The 19847-nt window shown below is 45.2% G+C and overlaps 1 protein-coding gene across 2 annotated transcripts in view; it reads left to right on the plus strand.

Moving 5' to 3' along the window:
* The first annotated feature begins 8615 nt into the window (after positions 1–8615).
* Positions 8616–19847, plus strand: part of CCDC150 (coiled-coil domain containing 150) — a 39794-nt gene continuing 28562 nt past the window's right edge. Inside the window, exons 1-8 of one of the 2 annotated variants that reach the window (XM_060281499.1) lie at positions 8616–8703; positions 10542–10713; positions 12456–12676; positions 13625–13803; positions 15456–15524; positions 16139–16255; positions 18106–18235; positions 19666–19709. In XM_060281499.1, coding sequence (XP_060137482.1) covers positions 10553–10713; positions 12456–12676; positions 13625–13803; positions 15456–15524; positions 16139–16255; positions 18106–18235; positions 19666–19709 — 921 coding nt within the window. In that variant the 5' untranslated portion in view covers positions 8616–8703; positions 10542–10552. Of the gene's footprint in view, positions 8704–9432; positions 10714–12455; positions 12677–13624; positions 13804–15455; positions 15525–16138; positions 16256–18105; positions 18236–19665; positions 19710–19847 lie in introns of those variants that run through there. The other variant, XM_060281497.1, reaches the window with a different exon arrangement.

The raw sequence follows: 19847 nt of genomic DNA on the forward strand, positions 1-19847 counted from the left end.
GGTTTTTTGAACAATTATTAGTTTAGTTTTATTATTCACTTTATCAATATCTCGTTTCAGGGATTTATCACGGTATAGTTTTGTTTTTGCGCTGATTACATATTCCCGTGATTGTCTTTTTTTGCCATTTTGCCTTAGGGCTAGAGCATTTTGTTAACGCCAGATAAATACCATAGGAGTGGAAGTACGAACTCATATGATCATCCCGCTATTCATTCATTATGAAGCCAGGTCGACTTGTGCCTGAGCTGCACTACTTCAGCCCCATACAGCCTCCATTAGTATTTTCATCCCTCCTTTTCTGTCAATCTCCTCATTCAGTGGAGATGGGGGGGGGGAGGGAGGAGTCTTCCTTGGTAACTGTCATTCCTGTCAGTTCTGGAGAGTGTGTTCTGAGGTAAAGATGCGTTCTTACTTATGTTAGATGACTGAAACTCACACAGTCTGTATATTATAGTTACTGTGCTTCTCCGAAAATAAGCCATAGTGATAGGCAGTTTAACCTTGTAGGTTAAACTGTACCATACTTAATTAAAAAAAAGTAAGACATCCCCTCAAAATAAGCCACCGTGGTTGTTGTTTTTTTGAGGAAAAATAAATATAAGACGGTGTCTTATTTTTGGAGAAACATGTTTAGTTTATTAAAATAAAAGAAGAATTACTTCAAAACCTCTGAAGCGGAACTTCATCTGTTTATTGGTGCTCACAGCTAGAAGTTTGTGAGTCCGGATATATGATTTAAATCCATCAGCCTCTGCACTTAGAAAGCTACTATGTCAGGGAAAAGGCTAGAGTAGGACCCTTCTCCTTGAAATCTAGTGGTTTTTATGGCAGATCCTACCTGAAGTCTGAAACAGTACAGCTCCGGCACAAGTTTATGATAACTAGTCCTAGCTGCTAAGTAAAAAACATCCATCAGGCCAAACCCTCATAGCAGCATGTGAAATTCCCAAGACTTAAAAGAAGCACCAGCTTCGAGTTTGTTTGTTTGTTTGTTTGTTTTAAAAACGCTTATCTCAATTTATTCCACAGAAACAGACAAACACCACCTGGACAACATGACCAAATAGGCACCACATTGCCAATTCAGATGTGTCAGGCTTTGCGTACATGAGCAGTTACAGCAATTGCCAAGAAAAGTCTTTAAAGCTTCCTTGCATTTAAAGACAGGTGTAATGTCTCCATATTGTGGGTCCCATTTATTCTAAGGCTGGGGAAATAGAGGGAATACAGCAGGGGGCACTTTTACAAAATCAATGTGCTCAGAAGCATTTTGGGTTTTTAAAAAAACATTCCCCCCCCAAGTGCAGCCTCACGCCTCTAAGAGTCCTATAAATTGCTGTAATTGGTGAGAGCAAATTTAAATTGCAGGGCTGTGAGTTGGGAGTGCATTTGCTTCCCTTCTGCAGTCAAATGCTCTCCACTGAGCTATACCCCCTCATTTGCTTCCCTTCTGAAGGATCCCGTTTCCAATGAACAACTACACTGCCCACTCTGGCAGTCTCTCGGCTGGATTACTGCAATGCTATATGTATGGGGCTACCTTTGAAGACAGATCAGAAACAGCAGACGGTGCAGAATTCAGTGGTCAGGTTGCTAACTGGGGCAAGACAGTCCAAACATGTAACCCCAATTCTAGCATGACTGCCGTGGCAACCAATTACCGGTAGTTTCTGGTCCTTGGTGTGTTTTATTTGTGCATTTTATATAATTAAGAGCTGGGGGGGGGGGGCTTAACATAATTCTGACAGTGGAGGGAGATATGGGACCAAATAAGTAATTCTACTTACTTCCACAACTGGGTCGTAGACCTTCCTCCGTCTTGGCTCCATAGTCTCTACAGTTATAGAAAAAAAATGCTATGAAAAAGCTATTTACAGTAAAACGTTATAAAATTATAACCTATATTAATGATTCTGCAGTCACTTAAAAATAGGAAAACATGTGCCTGAGAGTTTGGCACCTACTTGGATACAGGCATTCTGATATAACAAAGCAGGGCCAAAACAAGGCTTTCTGTCACCTGGGTCAAAGACCCAGTTTGGCACCCCACCCTCCAGATGTGTGTTTGCAAATGTATACACACACACACACACACACACACACTTATTTGGAAAGGGCATAAAAAGTCAGCATTATATCATTTGAATACAAAGGACTGTATGATTAAAGGGGGAATGAGAATCCCTTCCAGTAAAAGCAAACTGTTTGTCAAAAGTAGAACATCCATGGGGGAAATACAAAATATGTGCTGATACAAAAATATAAAATTAAAGTGCCAGACTCTCAGGCACTTATTTTAAAATGAATACAGAATCATTTCAGAAAAAAAGGAAATGATTGCTGGCTAGGGTTCTATTTACAACTCTTAACACCCCTGTGTTAAAATGGATGCAGTGGTTGCCATTGCTAATTTGTTTCTGAGTCAAATTCAAGGTGCTCACACTAGTGTTCAAAGTCTGAAATGACTCGGGTCCCAAATATCTGACAGACAGCCTCCTTCCCTACAGACACTCTCAGGTGTTGAGATCAGCAGAGGGAGCCCTCTTGGCAGTTCCACTGTCCTCAGAAGCTCGGCAGGGTGGCCCAGCAGAGGACAGTCCCTAGGTTGTGGCACCCCCTCCCCACAGACGCAGGTCTGCCCCCCTTTCCATCTCAAGCTCAGTACCATGACCTACCTGGACAAGAACTCTGACGGAGTACAGTTGAAGAAAAAGATTGGCCCTTCTTTCTAAACTGATGCTGTATGATGTCATCGCATTCCACAGGTGTCCAGTGGTCCTTGTGTTCTAGATGTGGTTCTTGAGCGCTGCCATTTGATCTCGCAAGGACAGGGCTTAGGTGCTCATTCAGGTCAAAACACAAACGCACCACAATTCCTGTTCAGCAAAGCACATACCCTCACCCTTTTTGAACTGGGCAGCGACCTTCTCCTGTGCTGATGGGGACTTGAGTTCAGTCCGGGCCAGACCTGTTTTCCTTCCTATATATTTTTGGAAAACTAAGCCAGCCTTCCCCAACTGGGTGCCCTCCAGGTGTTGGGGACCACAAATCCCATAAGCCCCAGACTGCACAACAGAAAGGCAGCAGGTGGGGGGGGGGCTGATCTACAGAATAATAATAATAATAATAATAATAATAATAATAATAATAATAATATTTTTTATTTATACTCCGCCCTCCCCAACACCCCCCCTTCTGGGTGATTGTGCCCTGACTCTGGGAATCTGTTCGCCTGGGCCTTTGGAGGAGTTGCTTAGCCTACCCTGGGATTTCACCTGAATCTGTATTGACATTCCACTCCCTCCTATTAATGTCAAGCTACCATAGGTGATACATGGAGAAATATAGTCAGCCTATTGTAATTTGTAGCTTTTCCTCCCAGTTCCGATTGCTCTCTCCTGCCATCTAGAGAGCATATGTAAAGATCCACATTGAAAAATAATTTTCAACTCTTAACATTCACAGTACAGTGGTACCTTGGGTTACATATGCCTCCGGTTACAAACGCTTCGGGTTACAAACTCTGCTAACCCAGAAGTAGTTGCTCTGGGTTGCGAACTTTGCCCCAGGATGAGCACGGGGGTGCAGTGGCAGTGGGAGGCCCCATTAGTGAAAGTGCGCCTCGGGTTAAGAATGGACCTCTTGAACGAATTAAGTTCGTAACCTGAGGTACCACTGTGCTCGGTTTGACCAGGAACATGTTATATCCTCAAGAGAGACCAGCAGCAAAGGAGGTGAATGTATGTCAATAAGGAGACGTCTTCTGTCTCTTTCTCCTGAAATGGAGGGTTGGCTTTTTCGGAAGGCACAGCTCCTGCTCACAACAGTGTTGCAGTGACTGCAAGTGAGCAGTGCAGGGATGACCTCCAACCAGCATGGCTAGGAACAGGGCCAGCCCACACATGAGGCAAGGTGAGGCTACCGCCTCAGGTGGCAGAATCCACAGGGGCAGCAGATCCCATGATAGATATTTCTTCCCCCTCTCGTTCCTGATCTCTTGAGGAGGGGGACACACCATTTTGTGGTTCCCCTCAGGTGCCAAAAATGTCTTGGGAATGATCGCATACCCTCCAACATTTCTCTGAATTATTATTATTATTATTAATTGAATTTGCATACCACCTACCGTGTTTCCCCCTTTTTAAGACACCGTCTTATAACTTTTCCCCCCTCAAAAAATCACATGGTGTCTTATTTTCAGGGGATGTCTTAATTTTATTATGTTTTTATGGTACCTATGGTTCCGGGCAGTGGGGCGGCAGGCCTCCTCGGCATGGCCAGGAAGAGGCCAGGCCGCTGGCTCGGCGCTCCGCCCGGTGATGCCTTTGTTGTGGTTTTTTAAATCTTTCTCCCACCCCACCCCCTGCCAACCGCTCCGAGGTTCCTGCTGCTTTATTTTGGGGGGGGGGGCTTGTTTCGCGAAATAAACGCATGAGGATGAGGAGGGCTGAGGGATCCCGCCCGGCCTTAGGCAGGCCACCCGCGCGCCTTCCACCCACCGCATGAGGCCGGCCTCCGGGGAATGCGGGGCCCGGGCAAGGCAGCACCGAGAGCCCCCACGGCCGCTGGGAGACGTGACGCAGCCGCCGCCCGCGCAGCCATCACCCTCGCCGCTGCGTCCCTTTCATGCCTCTTGCTCAAAGCGAGGCGCGGCGTTCACTGCGTTTGGAAGGAGCCGGGTGCCCATGGATCATGCAGCAAGGGCCCTCCCGACTCCTTCCCAGGCGCCCCTTTCTCCTCCTCCTTGCCGGTTCCGGGCGGTGGGGTGGCAGGCAGGAAGAGGCCAGGCTGCTGCGGCGCTCTGAGCGTTCGGCGCTCTGCAAGGCGCTGCAGGGCGCTCCGAGCGCTCGGCGCGGCAGAGCGCTCCGCTCTGCAGCCGCCGGTACCGGGCGCTGGGGAGGCAGGCCTCCTCGCCGGGTGCTCTGGCGGCGCAGAAGGGGCCAGCAGTGCTCCCGCCGCCGCCTGTTGCCCTGGTGGCGCAACACCGCTCTGCCTTGGGCCATGCAGCCCACGACGCTCAGGCGGCGCGGAAGGGGCCAGCAGCGCTCCCGCCGCCGCCCGTCACTCCAGCCGTGCAGAAGCGCCCGCGGGCCTCCCGCCGCCGCTCAGCCTTGGGCCATGCAGCCCCCAGGGGCGAGCAGCGGCCTCGCCTCCGCCTGGCCCAGCAGCAGCAGCAACAGCAACAGCAGCGGGAGGACAAGGACAGCGCTGCTGCTGGGTCCCGCTGCCTCAAGGCGAGCGGCGCTGCTGCGTGAAGGCATGGCTTATTTTCAGGGGGTGTTTAATATTGAACAAATGCTTTAAAAGCCTGCTATGGCTTACTTTCTGACTACGGATTAAAAAAGGGGAAACACGGTATACCCTTGGGTCCCTATGAAAATAGGGACTTCCTATTTAATAAACAACAACAACAACAACAACAACAACAACAACAACAACTTTATTTATACCCCACCCATCTGACTTGGTTGCCCCCAGCCACTCTGGGTGGCTTCAAACATATATATAAACATAATAAAACATTTCTTAAAACTTCCCTGCGTTCAGATTTCTGCAGAAGGTTGTACACATTTTTTAAAAACTTCCCTGCATTCAGATTTCTTCAAAAGGTTGTACACTTTCTTATCTCCTTGTCTTAGAGATCCCATAACGCCATACCCCTCCAACATTTCTCCGATGTTCGGACGTCCTAAGGAAAAGCGGGACATTCTGGGATCAGATCAGAAACTGGGACGGCTTCTGTGAATCCAGGACTGTCCCTGGAAAATAGGGAGACTTGGATGTTCTGTGATAGGAGCTGTAGTCAAGTAGCACCTGCAGGGCTACAGGTTGCCCACCACTATTTGAAGGGTTGTCAGACAACAGTCAGATAACACATGAATTTGCTAATCTGCCTGTGCTTGGCTACCCAGAGCTCAAATACATGCCCTTTCAAACGCATGCATTTTGAGAGGATCCCTAACTTGGCAGAGAGAGAGAGAGAGAGAGAGAGAGAGAGAGAGGCAGGGGACCTGAAATACAGGACAAAACTAGAACACTACAAGATGTAGCATTTTACATGGAAATGCAGGACAATCGTGTATTATACAGGACAGGTGACAACCCTAATACTGGGATTAAGCCTGAACTGATTGCTAAAAGAAAGAGGAGATAAAAACGGGAAACATGATGGGAGATGTGTAAAAAAATCACAATCCCGTTGTGCCTTTTTCGATAATACAGTATATATTTTTTGATAATATTTTAATTGGTTTTCAATTGCATTCTAATAATAGCCTCATTATAACAATGACAAATTATATTACAATTACTAATGCCAATCATTCAAACACCAAATTACAGTATATAATTTAGGTGCCCCCCCATGTGCTAGAATTGATGATTTGATGATTTACTTTATTTCTGCATTCCAGAATCTGCTTAATTTCAATTACACTCCAGTCACAATAACAATCCCTTAAACAACAGCTGCAATATTGACAACTTCCATTTGTATTGACGCATTAAATAATGTGTCAAGTGAGGCGCTCAAACTGTATCCTTGTGTGTGACAACCTTTTTGTTTGTGATGTTTCTGCATCTTTTTTGAGTTGTGGGAATGAGCTTTCCCACAGCTGCAGTAAAACATTTAAAGAGTGTTGTCAAGCGCAATACGGTATACAAACGTGACACTAGATGGCGACAGTGAGCTATGGCAAATACAATTCCCCCCCCAAAAATGTGTTTGTTTTTAAAGCTTTTTAAAATATAGAACCATAGAAGTGTAGAGTTGGAAGGGCCATCTATAGTCCAACCCCCTGCAACGCAGGAATCTTTTAGCCAATGTGGCTCTCGAACTCACAACCCTGAGATGAACAGTCTCATCCTCTACCAACTGAGCAATCCCAGCCTCAAAGAAGGGCACTCTCTCTCTCTTGGGTATTGTAGCAGCTCACACCAAAAGCAAGCAAGATTAAAGCGTATGCAAGCTGCCTTCAGCCAAAAGCCAGGGCTGAACCATATACCCCCCATTGGCTGGAAATCTTACCCACGCAGGAGCATCCGTGGATCTAAGCATTTTCTCACTTCATTTAGCTGGAGTGTCCTCCATTTTAGGAGCAATCAATTTTATTACTACCTGCATTAATATAGAACACCCTAATATAACACAGTACCAAACCCCTTTGTTTGTGTCGCCTGTCTTAATTACACCTGTAGTACTCTTTCTATCCCTTCCTGTTTTAATAATAATAATACGTAATAATAATAATAATAATAATAATAATAATAAATTTTTATTTATACCCTGTCCTCCCCAGTCAAAACCAGGCTCAGGGCAGCTAACACCAATAAAATTACAATAAGACATAAAAGAAAAGAAAATAATTAATTAAAATACAGATTAAAATACAATTTTAAAATTTAAAATGCAGCCTCATTTTAAGTAGTCCATAAATCAAACCCATGAGGGAGGAAAACACAGGGGTCAGACTGAATCCAACCCAAAGGCCAGGTGAACAGCTCTGTCATGCAGGCCCTGCGGAAAGATGACAAATCCCACAGAGCCCTGGTCTCCTTGTGAAAGAGCGTTCCACCAAGTCGGGGCCAATACTGAAAAGGCCCTGGCCCTAGTTGAGACCAATCTAACCACCTTATGGCTCGGAATATCCAGAATGTTGTTATTTGTGGACCATAAGGTCCTCCGCAGGGCATACCAGGAGAGGTGGTCCCGTAGGTATAGGAATCACAATACCAGGCACCCCCAAACTTGGCCCTCCAGATGTTTTGGGACTACAACTCCCATCACCCCTAGCCAACAAGACCAGTGGTCAGGGATGATGGGAATTGTAGTCTCAAAACATCTGGAGGGCCTAGTTTGGGGATGCCTGCACAATACCGTACTGCTAACAGACCGAAATCTAAATACAGTACCTCATTTTCTGACCCAGGAGGAGGAGGAGACCCAATCCTTTACCAACAATTATTCTGATTCTTTGGTCACCCAGAAGTGTATATCTTGATTCGTCCTGGTTTTGGTATAATTTCCCACATTGTTACTTATTATGCGGGGGGGGGGGAGAGAACTATTCGGCTATATGGGTATAGTGTGAGCCAAGCATAGCCAAACTCGGGCCTCCAGATGTTTTGAGACTACAATTCCCATCATCCCTGACCACTGGTCCTGTTAGCTAGGGATGATGGGATTTGTAGTCCCAAAAATCTGGAGGCCCGAGTTTGGCTATGCCTGGTGTGAGCCATAATATCCATTGGGTTTCTAGGTTTTTGTTGTATGAGCCTACCACATATTTACCGTGGGAGACCTTCAGCTGTTGAGTTCCAGAGAAACACTTTCTGAAATCCAGCTAGAACTGCAGCGACAAAAAACCAAAAAAAACCCCGCGCAAACCCAGAAACGACCCATCCTGGTGCGCTTCTCTGCATTGAACTTGATCCTGCGCGCAGCTTTCCCCTTTACAGTACCCCCTTTAAGATCCTGCTACGTTGGTAAAGGGACTTCAAGTCCCATAATGCAGCGAAAGTGTCCGCCCCTTTGGGGCAAAGCATGTCGGTTTGAAGCCGGGGAGGAGCTCCATGGAAACATATTCCGCGCGCAGCAGCGCGGGGCGGAGAGGAGGAGGAGTCCGCGGCCGCTGCGCTCCGGAGGTAGCCGGGGAAGAGAGAGAGCCGGGGCGCTTCCCGCCGCCTCTAGTAGGAAGAGAGGTAAGTTGCAAAGAAGGAGGGAAGTGGACCCGGAGTGGGCAGGGCGAGGCGAGGAAAAGGAGGATCAGCTGCACATTTCGGGGCCGGTGCGATCAATAATCAGTAATCCATCAATTAGGCCAACTCGGACGCAGTTGTCGTCTATTGACCGTTGAGGGGCACTGTTTCTATACAGATTAGCTTTTGCTCTCTCTTAAAAAAACCCAGCTCTGGTGATGTTTTGCTTTTATATTTCCAAGAATCTTATCGCTTCTAATTTTTTTGGAAATGGAAGTTAGCAATTTTTTTTAATTTTTACCCCCTTCCAGGTTGGGGTGTGTGCAAGTAAGTTAGCCTCGCCTGGGACGCAAAATAGCCAGGCACCAGCACACTGGGTGCGCTGCTTAGGGGGTAATAATAATAATAATAAGGGTGATTTAATTAAGTGGTGGGGATTAGGGAAAGGTGGGTATATCTGTTTTGTTATCATCTGTATTGGCCTTTTGCAGCAAGTCTTGTGGATTTGAAAACGGCAAGCACTTGCAGTTCTTAAGTGACGGTTTTGTTGTTTTTGCATCTTGGCAATATCGGTTTTGTAAGCATGGGCGTAGCTAAGGGGGGGTGGGGGTCAGGGGGCAGCTGCACCCCCTCCCCAATCAAGTAACTAAATAAAAATACTTAACTGACCAATATTGTTGCAGGTAGCACGGTTCTGCCCCAGCCCCCACCCCCACATAAATCTTAGCTACACCCATGTTTTAAAGTTTAGATTAATAGTATTTTTTTGAAATGAAATTATTATATACACCAAAAGAATAGAGAGGGTCACTAGGGAGAGAGAGGGGTGGGTGGGTTGGAGTCTCGGGTGCAGGGAATGGTTGGAAGGAGGAAGAACACAGGGGGAAATGATACCGCTGGGATGGATTGAAAACGATATCGCTGCTTTAATCTTACTAATTTCAATTACACTCCAGTCGAGATAACAATCCCTTATACAACAACTGCAGTATTAACAACTTCCATTCTTATTGACGCATCAAATGATTTATGAAACCACAAGTGCGGCACACAATCTATAACCTTATTCTTCCTGTGTGTGGCAGTTATTCTGTCCGTGATGTTTCTTCCTGATATCGCTTCTGCCTGCAAACAGGGGCCAACCAGGTGACCCTGGAACCTTAAACGCAAAAGCATCAAGGTGATAGCAGCTGACTTCCACTCAGTTGTTTCTCCCTGGGATCTGTTTTGTAAGGAAAGTGTGAAGCTGCCTTTGAACACCAAGGATGTTTCAGCTGTATTGTCTGCTTTGACTTTAGGAGTGTCTCTCTCTCTCTCACTCACTTAGAGGCATTGCCACCTCCTTAACTGGTCCTTTCCAGTGGAAACACCTGGGATTGAAAGGAGGGGGGGGGGGAGCTGTCAGCAGGAAGAGTCTGCCACCAAGCCTGTCCCATTCCTCCGATAAATGGGAGGTGTGCTGTTTCTGAGGCAGGTGTTCCAAATCGCAGCCACTGATTTAAATTAATTGCGTGTTGTCGGAAGAAGTCTTTTCTTTGGTTTATTATGCTCCGTCTACTGCCAATCAGTTCTAGTGTTTGGCGAGACCATGCGTTTTGTGAGAGCGGAGACTGGGATTTTAAATAGAGAATTTTTAGCATCTTCGCCAAATTCAAAATTCCCAGGATTCTTAAGGGTAAGCCATGGCATAGATATTCCTCTGGGCCCTATTAGAGATGGAGTAAACTCTTTGACTCTGTTCTCTTTTTTGATGTTCAGCTTTTCTCTCTTTCCATTGACTGAGCAAGAGGTTTTAATGCCTCATAACTGCTGGATATCTATGGCTTTTATTATGTTTGCAGTTGGATGTTGAATGCTGAGTCCTATGATGGCAAGGCCAATAATCTTCCCAGTGAGTGTCCATTCAACAGCTCCTGAAACCTTTGTGGTGCTGAACCAGAGGATGAAAGTAGTTGAAGAGCAGACAAATGCGCTTTTGAAGGAACTGCATACGCTGGGCATTGATGGACAAAGGTATAGTCAAAATAAATGCTTTGAACCACAAATGTATGAATGTTTACATGGAAGTAAGTTCCACTGTTATTTCCAGGGATGTAAACACAGGACTGCAACCTTCTTTCTGCATTTTCCTTTATTTGTGTGATCTTCTCTCTCTCTCTGAACATCTGACTGGCCTTTGCTACCAGCACCCAAGTTATTAAGAAGTTGATGTATTCGGATTTTAATCAGTCTTCTGAATCAATACTGTATTGTTTTGAGTCGACGTAGTTGAGTTTCGTTGCAGGTGAAGGGCACCGAAGTGAATGAGGTATTGGCATAAAGATAAGACTTTTTTATTTATAGTCATGGGGGAAAAGAAAGTGCACCCTCTTTGAATTCTGTGGGTTTACATATTGGGACATAATGGCAATCATTTGTTCCTTAGCAGGTCTTAAAATTAGGTAAATGCAACCTCAGATGAACAACAACACATGACATATTATACCAGACATCCCCAAACTTCGGCCCGCCAGATGTTTTGGACTACAATTCCCATCATCCCTGACCACTGGTCCTCTTAGCTAGGGATCATGGGAGTTGTAGGCCAAAACATCTGGAGGGCCGCAGTTTGGGGATGCCTGTATCATACCATGTCATGGTTTATTTAACAGAAATAAAGCCAAGATGGAGAATTCATGTGTGAAAAAGTAAATACACCCTTACTATTTCCATAAGAATTAAGAGGCTAAGTAGCAGACAGGGGCTGCTAATCAAATGCCCTTGCTTAATTGATCATTGGCAAGTGTGGCCACCTGTGCTCCTGCTAACTAGGGATGATGGGAGTTGTAGTCCAGCAACAGTTGGGGATACAAGTTTGAGAAACGCTAATGCAGGGTTTCCCAAACTTGAGTCTCCAGCTGTTTTTTGGACTACAACTCCCATCATCCCTAGCTAGTAGGACCACGGGTCAGGGATGATGGCAATTGTAGTCCAAAAATGGCTGGAGACCCAAGTTTGGGAACTTGCCCTAGCGCAGTGGTGGTGCCCTACCAATGTTGCTGGACTACAACTCCCATCATCCCTGGCCATTGGCCATGCTGCCTGGTGCTGATGGGAGTTGGAATCCACGTATACCTGGAGGTGGAAGTTGGCTTGTTTCAAGAAACCATAGCTGAGGCTAACCACAGTTTTACCATGTTTGGATATAATAATAAACTGCTGTAATTAAAAACAGGAGAAAGCCTCTGATCTCCTCTTTGCGGCTGTGCTGGAAGTGGGAGGTGATGGCGAGGAAGCATTTGAGCCTGTGACACTTTTGCCTGTGATGCTAAACTGAAGTTGAGCTTTGCATCCAAATGAGGGAACTCTCTGTGCATGTTCATCTTCCATGGATTCCCTCTTGGTGAGAGTAGATTATCTTCTTTCAGGGCATGGGCATAGCCAGGATTTTTGTTGGGGAGGGACAGGACTTTTGTTGGGGGGGAGAACCAACCTGATTGGTCAGTTAGTTAAGTATTTCTATTGTTTTACTTGAAACACCCATGTTTCAGGGGTGATGAGTAACTGTAGTTTCCATCTATGGGATTTCCCACAGCTTATTTGTATGGCAAAAAGGGAAGGAGGTATATTCCCTGCACAATTTGCAGTGAGAAATGGGTTTTGCCTCTCAGCTGTGTTCCAGTTTGCAGCCACGCATGCAGATAATGTGCGCATAATACCGAGGATATATGCACATGTGGAATTGCAGCAACAAATGAGCATCTTGTTTCTTCCAGCATGGAACTCTTCCCTTCGAAACCCTCGGAGACCTCTGAAGGCCACCAGACCATCAGCCCCGTCCGTGCCAGAACGGCATTTGGCGGAGCAAAGGACACGCTGTGGCAGACGTGCGAAAGTCTCGTGAATCGGATGTGCCGGCTCGAAAGCGTTGTGCAGACCATGAAGCTGAGTATGTTCCGGCTGCAGACGGAAAAAGAGCTCAACCCAAAGCATGCAGGTAACTGTAGGGGGTGGGAACCAAAGGCTGGTGCATGCAATGGCGTTAGATTCGTGGGTAGGCAAACTAAGGCCCGGGGGCTGGATCCGGCCCAATCGCCTTCTAAATCCGGCCCGCGGACGGTCCGGGAATCAGCGTGTTTTTACATGAGTAGAATGTGCCCTTTTATTTAAAATACACCTCTGGGTTATTTGTGGGGCCTGCATGGTGTTTTTACATGAGTAGAATGTGTGCTTTTATTTAAAATGCATCTCTTTACGTTTTAGCGACTGTAACCCTGGTTTAAGGAGCCATTTGGCACCTAACATATTTCTGAGTTTTAATAATAATAATAAATAAATTGTTTATACACCGCCCATCTAGCTGGGTTTCCCCAGCCACTCTGGACGGCTTCCAACAGAAATATTAAAATACAATAATTTATTAAACATTAGAAGCTTCCCTAAACAGGGCTGCCTTCAGATGTCTTCTAAAAGTCAGATAGTTGTTTATTTCCTTGACATCTGATGGGAGGGTGTTTCACAGGGCGGGCGCCACTACCGAGAAGGCCCTCTGCCTGGTTCCCTGTAACCTCATGTCGCTCAGGGAGGGAACCGCCAGAAGGCCCTTTGAGGAGGAGACGCTCCTTCAGGTATCCTGGGCCGAGGCCGTTTAGGGCGTTAAAGGTCAGCACCAAGACTTGAATTGTGCTCGAAAGTGTACTGGAAGCCAATGTAGGTCTTTCAGGACCGGTGTTCTATGGTCTCGGCGGCCACTCCCACTGGCTGGTTCCAAACTGCAGACCACCAGTCCCCCACCTTTGCTCTGAACCATTTTTGGGTGTGGCATTGAAGCATACTTCACATTTCAAATCGGGCAAAGAAACCGGCAACGTGGTGTCTGCTCTCGGAAGCCTGAGAAGCCGGGCTCGGTGCAATGTGCCTCTGTTTCTGCCTTGCTGTCTTGCAGCCAATTTAGAGCAGCGCCTGAACGCAATACAGGAGGAGCACATCGGAGAAGTGAAGGTGCTTCAGATGGAGGGAAGAGTGCTGTGCCAGCAGCTGAGGGAGTCCCGGGAAGAGGAGGAAAAAGCCAGAGGCCAGGTTCAAAAGCTGAGCGCTGCTCTGGAAATTGCAACTGCCACGAAGGTACTGAAGCTTGTGATGATCTAGTCCAGGCTTCCTCAACCTCAGCCCTTCAGATTTTTTGACTACAATTCCCATCATCCCTGACCATTGGTCCTGCTAGCCAGGGATCATGGGAGTTGTAGGCCAAAAACATCTGGGGGGCCGAGGTTGAGGAAGCCTGATCTAGTCTGTTAACCAGGGTGGATTTGATTTAAATCAAATCAAATCGATTTAGATCATGATTTAAATTGCTAGTCAGTAAGCCTTGATTTTTTTATTTTTTTTTACTGAAAGACTTATTCTTGCTGGTATAATCTTAATATTTACAACTAGATGAAGGTTTCAATTTTGGAATAATGAATTTTCAGAGTAGCTTTGACAGTTATATCAAAAATTACTGATTTGGCTATGCTGTTAGAAATACATAGACAAATAATTATGAAATTATTGTGAGGTTTAATAAGTTAACTGTTTATATTTGGACAACTTTTCTGCTGTACTTTATCGGAAGGGGGAAAATAATCATTTCCTTAATAACAATTTAAACAATTTATTTAACTAAAAAAAGTAGCATCATAGCATTCTACAGTTGGAAGAGAGCCCAAGGATCATCTAGTCCAGGCACCCCCAAACTTCGGACCTCCAGATGTTTTGGACTACAATTCCCATCATCTCTCACCACTGGTCCTCTTAGCTAGGGATCATGGGAGTTGTAGACCAAAACATCTGGAGGCCCTCAGTTTGGGGATGCCTGATCTAGTCCAACTTCCTGCAATGCAGGAATCTCAACATGCGGTCTCCCATCCAGTATTGCAACCATACCAGACCCTGCTTAGCTTTGCAAATGTGCTAGCTGTTACTAGAAATTGCAGGTAGGCTTCCTCTCTTAATCAGCATTCTTGGTTTGGTCCTCTATCACACGACACCAGTCCCAATTATTAATCCTATTTTATTTTCCAGGGAGCTAGACTTTGTTCTAGTTCCAAATTGGGGGGCAGGGGCGTGAGGGAATAATAATAATAATAATTTATTATTTATACCCCGCCCATCTGACTGGGTTATCTCAGCCACTCTGGGCGGCTTCCAACAAAATATTAAAATACAATAGACTGTCAAACATTAAAAGCTTCCCTAAACAGGGCTGCCTTCAGATGTCTTCTAAAAGTCTGGTAGTTGTTTTTCTCTTTGACATCTGGTGGGAGGGCGTTCCACAGAGCGGGTGCCACTACCGAGAAGTCCCTCTGCCTGGTTCCCTGTAACTTGGCCTCTTGCAGCGAGGGAACCAACAGAAGACCCTCGGCACTGGACCTCAGTGTCCAGGCTGAACGACGGGGGTGGAGACGCTCCTTCAGGAATTGCCCTTAATGTTAAACATATGTATTATGATAAACTTATACTCAGACTTACATATATTTTACAAACTTGGGGGTAGAGGGAAATGTCATTTGATAACTGCATTCCCCGTTTCTAAGCTGTCTGATGGTGTGGCTTCAGACACCAGGCTCGGAGTTCTGCGAAAGTTGTTTACTGCCACATCAAGTGACAGAAAAGTTTGTTGGAAACGCAGATCAGTTGAAGAGCAATTGGGATGTGTTACAAAGAGCCCAGCTTTGGGGAAAAACAAAAACATTTGCACATCCAGCCCACCCATGCACTGCTGTTGGTTTTTGCAGAGAGATGTAACCGTTGCTGCAGATGAGTTGAGGGCAGCGAAAAATAAGATGAACCGTAAACTGCAAGAGGTAAGGGCAGAAGGGTATTTGGGTTACCATGGGGGGATGGGGAATGAAGAAGATGAGCTCCCTAACAATTCAAGAAGGCATGGCAGTTGAAACAAGGAAATAAATCTGCTGGCGATGCTCAGAAAATTCTCCATGAGGTGCCCCACTGCGTGGAGAGGTTGCATCCGTTTTGAAGGCCAGCGCGTGTTTTGTATATTTGAGATAAAACTGTTTCAAGCTATGGGCAGGTGTAGAATTTTTGCTAAGAGTGTTCTGCCGTCGTCTACATTGCGATAGGCAAATACAGCCGTACCTCGGATCCCAAACGCCTTGCGACTCAAATGTTTTGGTTCCCGAACGCCGCAAACCCGGAAGTGAGTGTTCCGGTTTGCAAACGTTCTTTGGAACCCAAACATCCGGCGCAACTTCTGCTGCTTCTGATTCGAACAGACATCCGGAACGGATTCTGTTTGACGATTGCATGCAGCGTGGCCCTCAGGCTCGCGTTTCCAGTGCTCCCTCCCAGTGCCAAGCAAGTTGCTTAGCCTAGAAAGAGAAGTTTAGAGGTCTCTCACTCTCGTAACCCTGGTTTGAAACAGAACTGGTTTTCCAAATGCCTGCTTTGTCGCTTGCAGCTGACAGAGAAGCTGTCCAAGGAGTCCGGCATGCGCCAGTCCTTGGAAGAATCCCAAGCAGTCTTGCTTTATCGGATGCATGAAATGGAAGCCACGGTGGAAAACGAAAGGAAGCAGGTGGGTGAAGCGTCCGTTCTCGTTTTAGGATTTCACCAGAACAATACAGTTTTGCAGGCTATCGACAGACTACTGTAGTTCAAAAAGTTACTACAGCATACTATTCATATTAATTGATCAATTAAATTTGCATGCTGCCCTATGCCTGTAGATCTCAGGGTGGTTTTATGTATAAAATCTTATAAAATACATAAGATATAGTAAGAATAGAAGCAAACCAACAGTCTCCCCTTCCGCAGCACATTTAAATATCACAATGCTCCTCCTCCTCCTCCTGCAGGGAGGCTTGGCTGGGGCCTTGATTTAGGTGCCAGGCAAAAAAAAGTTCCTCTTTAACCAAACCTTTAACCAAACCTTTGGCTGATTGACATCAAATGCCCTTTTAAAATGTGCTGTGGGGGGATTATTGGATTCTTCTTGTTTTTTATTACGTATTTTGCATTTTTAATATTGTGATTCTATGTAGTGAACCGCCCTGTGACTTGCAGGTATGGGGAGGTGTAAAAATTTATTTAATAATAATATAATAATACAGCAATTATTTGGCATAATAATAATAATAATAATAATACATATTTTAAAAAGGAAGGTCTACAACTTTTCTCCAGACCTACTGCATGACCATCCCCTGCTGTGCAGGCAAGAATATACCGGTATATACATTCTTGCATACCAGTAAACGGATTAATAATAATAAGAATAAATTTATTTATACCCTGCCCATCTGGCTGGGTTTCCCCAGCCACTCTGGGCGGCTCCCAACAGAATATTAAAAACACGAATAAAACATCAAACATTAAAAACTTCCCTACACAAGGCTGCCTTCAGATGTCTTCTAAAAGACAGATAGTTGTCTATTTCCTTGACATCTGATGGGAGGATGTTCCACAGGGCGGGCGCCACCACTGAGAAGGCCCTCTGCCTGGTTCCCTGTAACCTCACATCTATCAGCTGCATAGATGCTGCAATGTGACTACTGTGGGATTGGAACTTGGTAGGCTTCTTCTCACTGTAGCTACTCTGCCTGCTTCCCTGTAACCAAGATGGGTGGGGTATAAATAATAAATTAGTAGCAGTAGTATCAGTAGTCTATACTGGTAGGCACGCTTTGCAGGTTCATGCAAGGTTCTTTTCCAGCCCTTTTTGAAGTTGCTAGGGGTCTTTTGCATGTGAAAGATGGCCTCTGACACTGAATCACAACCCAAGATTCCCAGTGTTCTCTCCCTGAGCCTTAAGGGTGTGTTTGGGAGGGGAGATTAAGAGTGTGTGGTGATTTATTACCTGCCCTTCACCATAAGGTCCCAGGGCAGGTTACAGCATAAAAAAATAATATTAAAAACAACTTTAAACTTTTTGGTTGCCGAAATGGCAAAAACGACCAGAAGAATCAGAAATCAGGAAGACCAAAATTTTAATAAAGAATGGGGGAAATTTATAACTTAAGACCATTGTAAACAGTTAGAATTGTTAGCAGGATTGGAATAACACTTGTAGTTTAATGGTAAATTTTGGACATAATGGAGATGTAAAAGATTTGGATTATCATAAAAGATGCAGGAGGGAATAGCTAACAATAGGACCCACAAAGGGGAGGAGGGAAGTCCAGGAGATACTTTGGAATCCTGTTTGTTGTTGTTGTTGTTGTTGTTGTATGTTGGATATGTGACTGTAAAACTGAAATTTGAAAAACCAAATAAATAAAATTTTAAAAATAAAACTTTTCGGGTTGCAAACGGTACAGCTATAGGTTTTTCATTCTTCAGCTGTCTAGCTCAATGAAAGCCTTTGTTGGTGGTTATTTTTTTTTTTTTAAAGAAAATACTGAATGCATTATTTGGATGCCATTACAGGTTCACATTCTGCAGCAGGACTGTAACAGCCTCCGCCAAGATATTGAGATATCTCGGGAGAGGCTGCAAAGGGAGGAAGAGAGGGCTCTTCAGCTGGAACAGCAGTGTGCACGGCTTAAATTGGATCTAGGTATGCAAGTCGTTTTGGGTCTTTTTCATGCCTTGAGACCAGTCCACACTCCATGCGCTGCACCTGTAATAATTGGCAGTTTAATGTGTGAAGTGACTCGCTGAAAAGCATTGCAGTGTGCAAGCTCTGCCTGTGGTATTAAATCTGCAACTGCCTGTTCCCCAGGACTGTGAGACCAGCTCAGGTCTTAAGAATGGGCCTTTCCAGCCTGCTTGACGAAATAGGAAGTTATGTCTTAGCAGGTCTGGAGCCTAAACGTTTGGAGCCTATAAATGTTAATAATAATAAATTTATTATTTATACCCTGCCCACCTGGCTGGGTTTCTCCAGCCACTCTGGGCGGCTTCCAACAAAAGATTAAAAATACATTAAAACATCAGACATTAAAAAACTTCCCCAAACAGGGCTGCCTCCAGATGTCTTCTAAATGTCAGATACAGTAGTTGTTTATTTCCTTGACATCTGGTGGGAGGGCGTTCCACAGGGCAGGCGCCACTACAGAGAAGGCCCTCTGCCTGGTTCCCTCACTTCTTGCAGGGAGGGAACCGCCAGAAGGCCCTCGGAGCTGGACCTCAGTGTCCAGGCTGAATGATGGGGGGTGGAGACGCTCCTTCAGGTATACTGGACCGAGGGTGTTGAGGGCTTTAAAGGTCAGCACCAAACATTAACATTGGAGTGAAGTCACTGCAATAATAGTGGGATAGGCATTGGCAAATTGAATGAGAACAAATATATTTAGAGATGACACAAAACATAGCAAGTGGCTACGCCCCCGACTGCTAAGGATGTTGTAGTGACTGTTGGAGATGCTGAAAAGAGAGTTGATTGAGCTTTGAGGGAATTGTTTCTTTGCTGGCTGCATAGTTATTTGGACATTTCAACAACAAAAATTACAGATGATCGGTTTCATCGGCGGATTTTCATAAACACTTAGCAGGGCCAGGTAATCTTCCACATGATAAACCGCAGTACTATCAGAGAACGCAACAGAATTAGTCTCACCGGGTACATTTTATGAGTTTAAAGACCTATTTTTTCGAAAAATGAAAGACAAACTACCGCTTTGGCTTGTGTGACAGCGTTATCAGTCCACAGCCCAGCCCTGTAGATCTTACTCAGAAGGAATTCCCTCTGGGTCCAATGGAATGTATTTGCAAACAAGCCTGCATAAGGTTTCAGCAGCTAATCCTTTCTTAGGTTTACCATAAGAAAAGTCATCTATCTAATATTTGTCCTTGCTTGTCGGTCCAAAACAGTATTCTAGGAAAAGAGGAGCTTGGCGCAGCAGTTTCTGTAGCAGAGTTCTATATTTGGTATTTTGATTCGGAGGAAAAAAACAAAACCCAACAACATCTAAGTGATGATGGTTAACATTTTGATTAATAGCTTCAAAATCTGGTGACGCTTTCTTTCTGTGGGTTCTGTTCTAGAATCCCGAGAGAATACCATCTCCAGGCTCAGCGAAGAAGGGAAAGTAAGTTTAAAAACGGGAATTTGGCAGGATTCGCCCCCCCCTCCTTTTTTTAAATGTCTTGACCCTATATACAGTATATCTACAGTTCAGGTAAGTGCAGCTGATACAGCAAGGGCATGAGGCTAATAATTCAAGAGC

Source organism: Zootoca vivipara, chromosome 1 (genome assembly GCF_963506605.1).
Source record: "Zootoca vivipara chromosome 1, rZooViv1.1, whole genome shotgun sequence".
Classification (NCBI taxonomy): domain Eukaryota; kingdom Metazoa; phylum Chordata; class Lepidosauria; order Squamata; family Lacertidae; genus Zootoca; species Zootoca vivipara.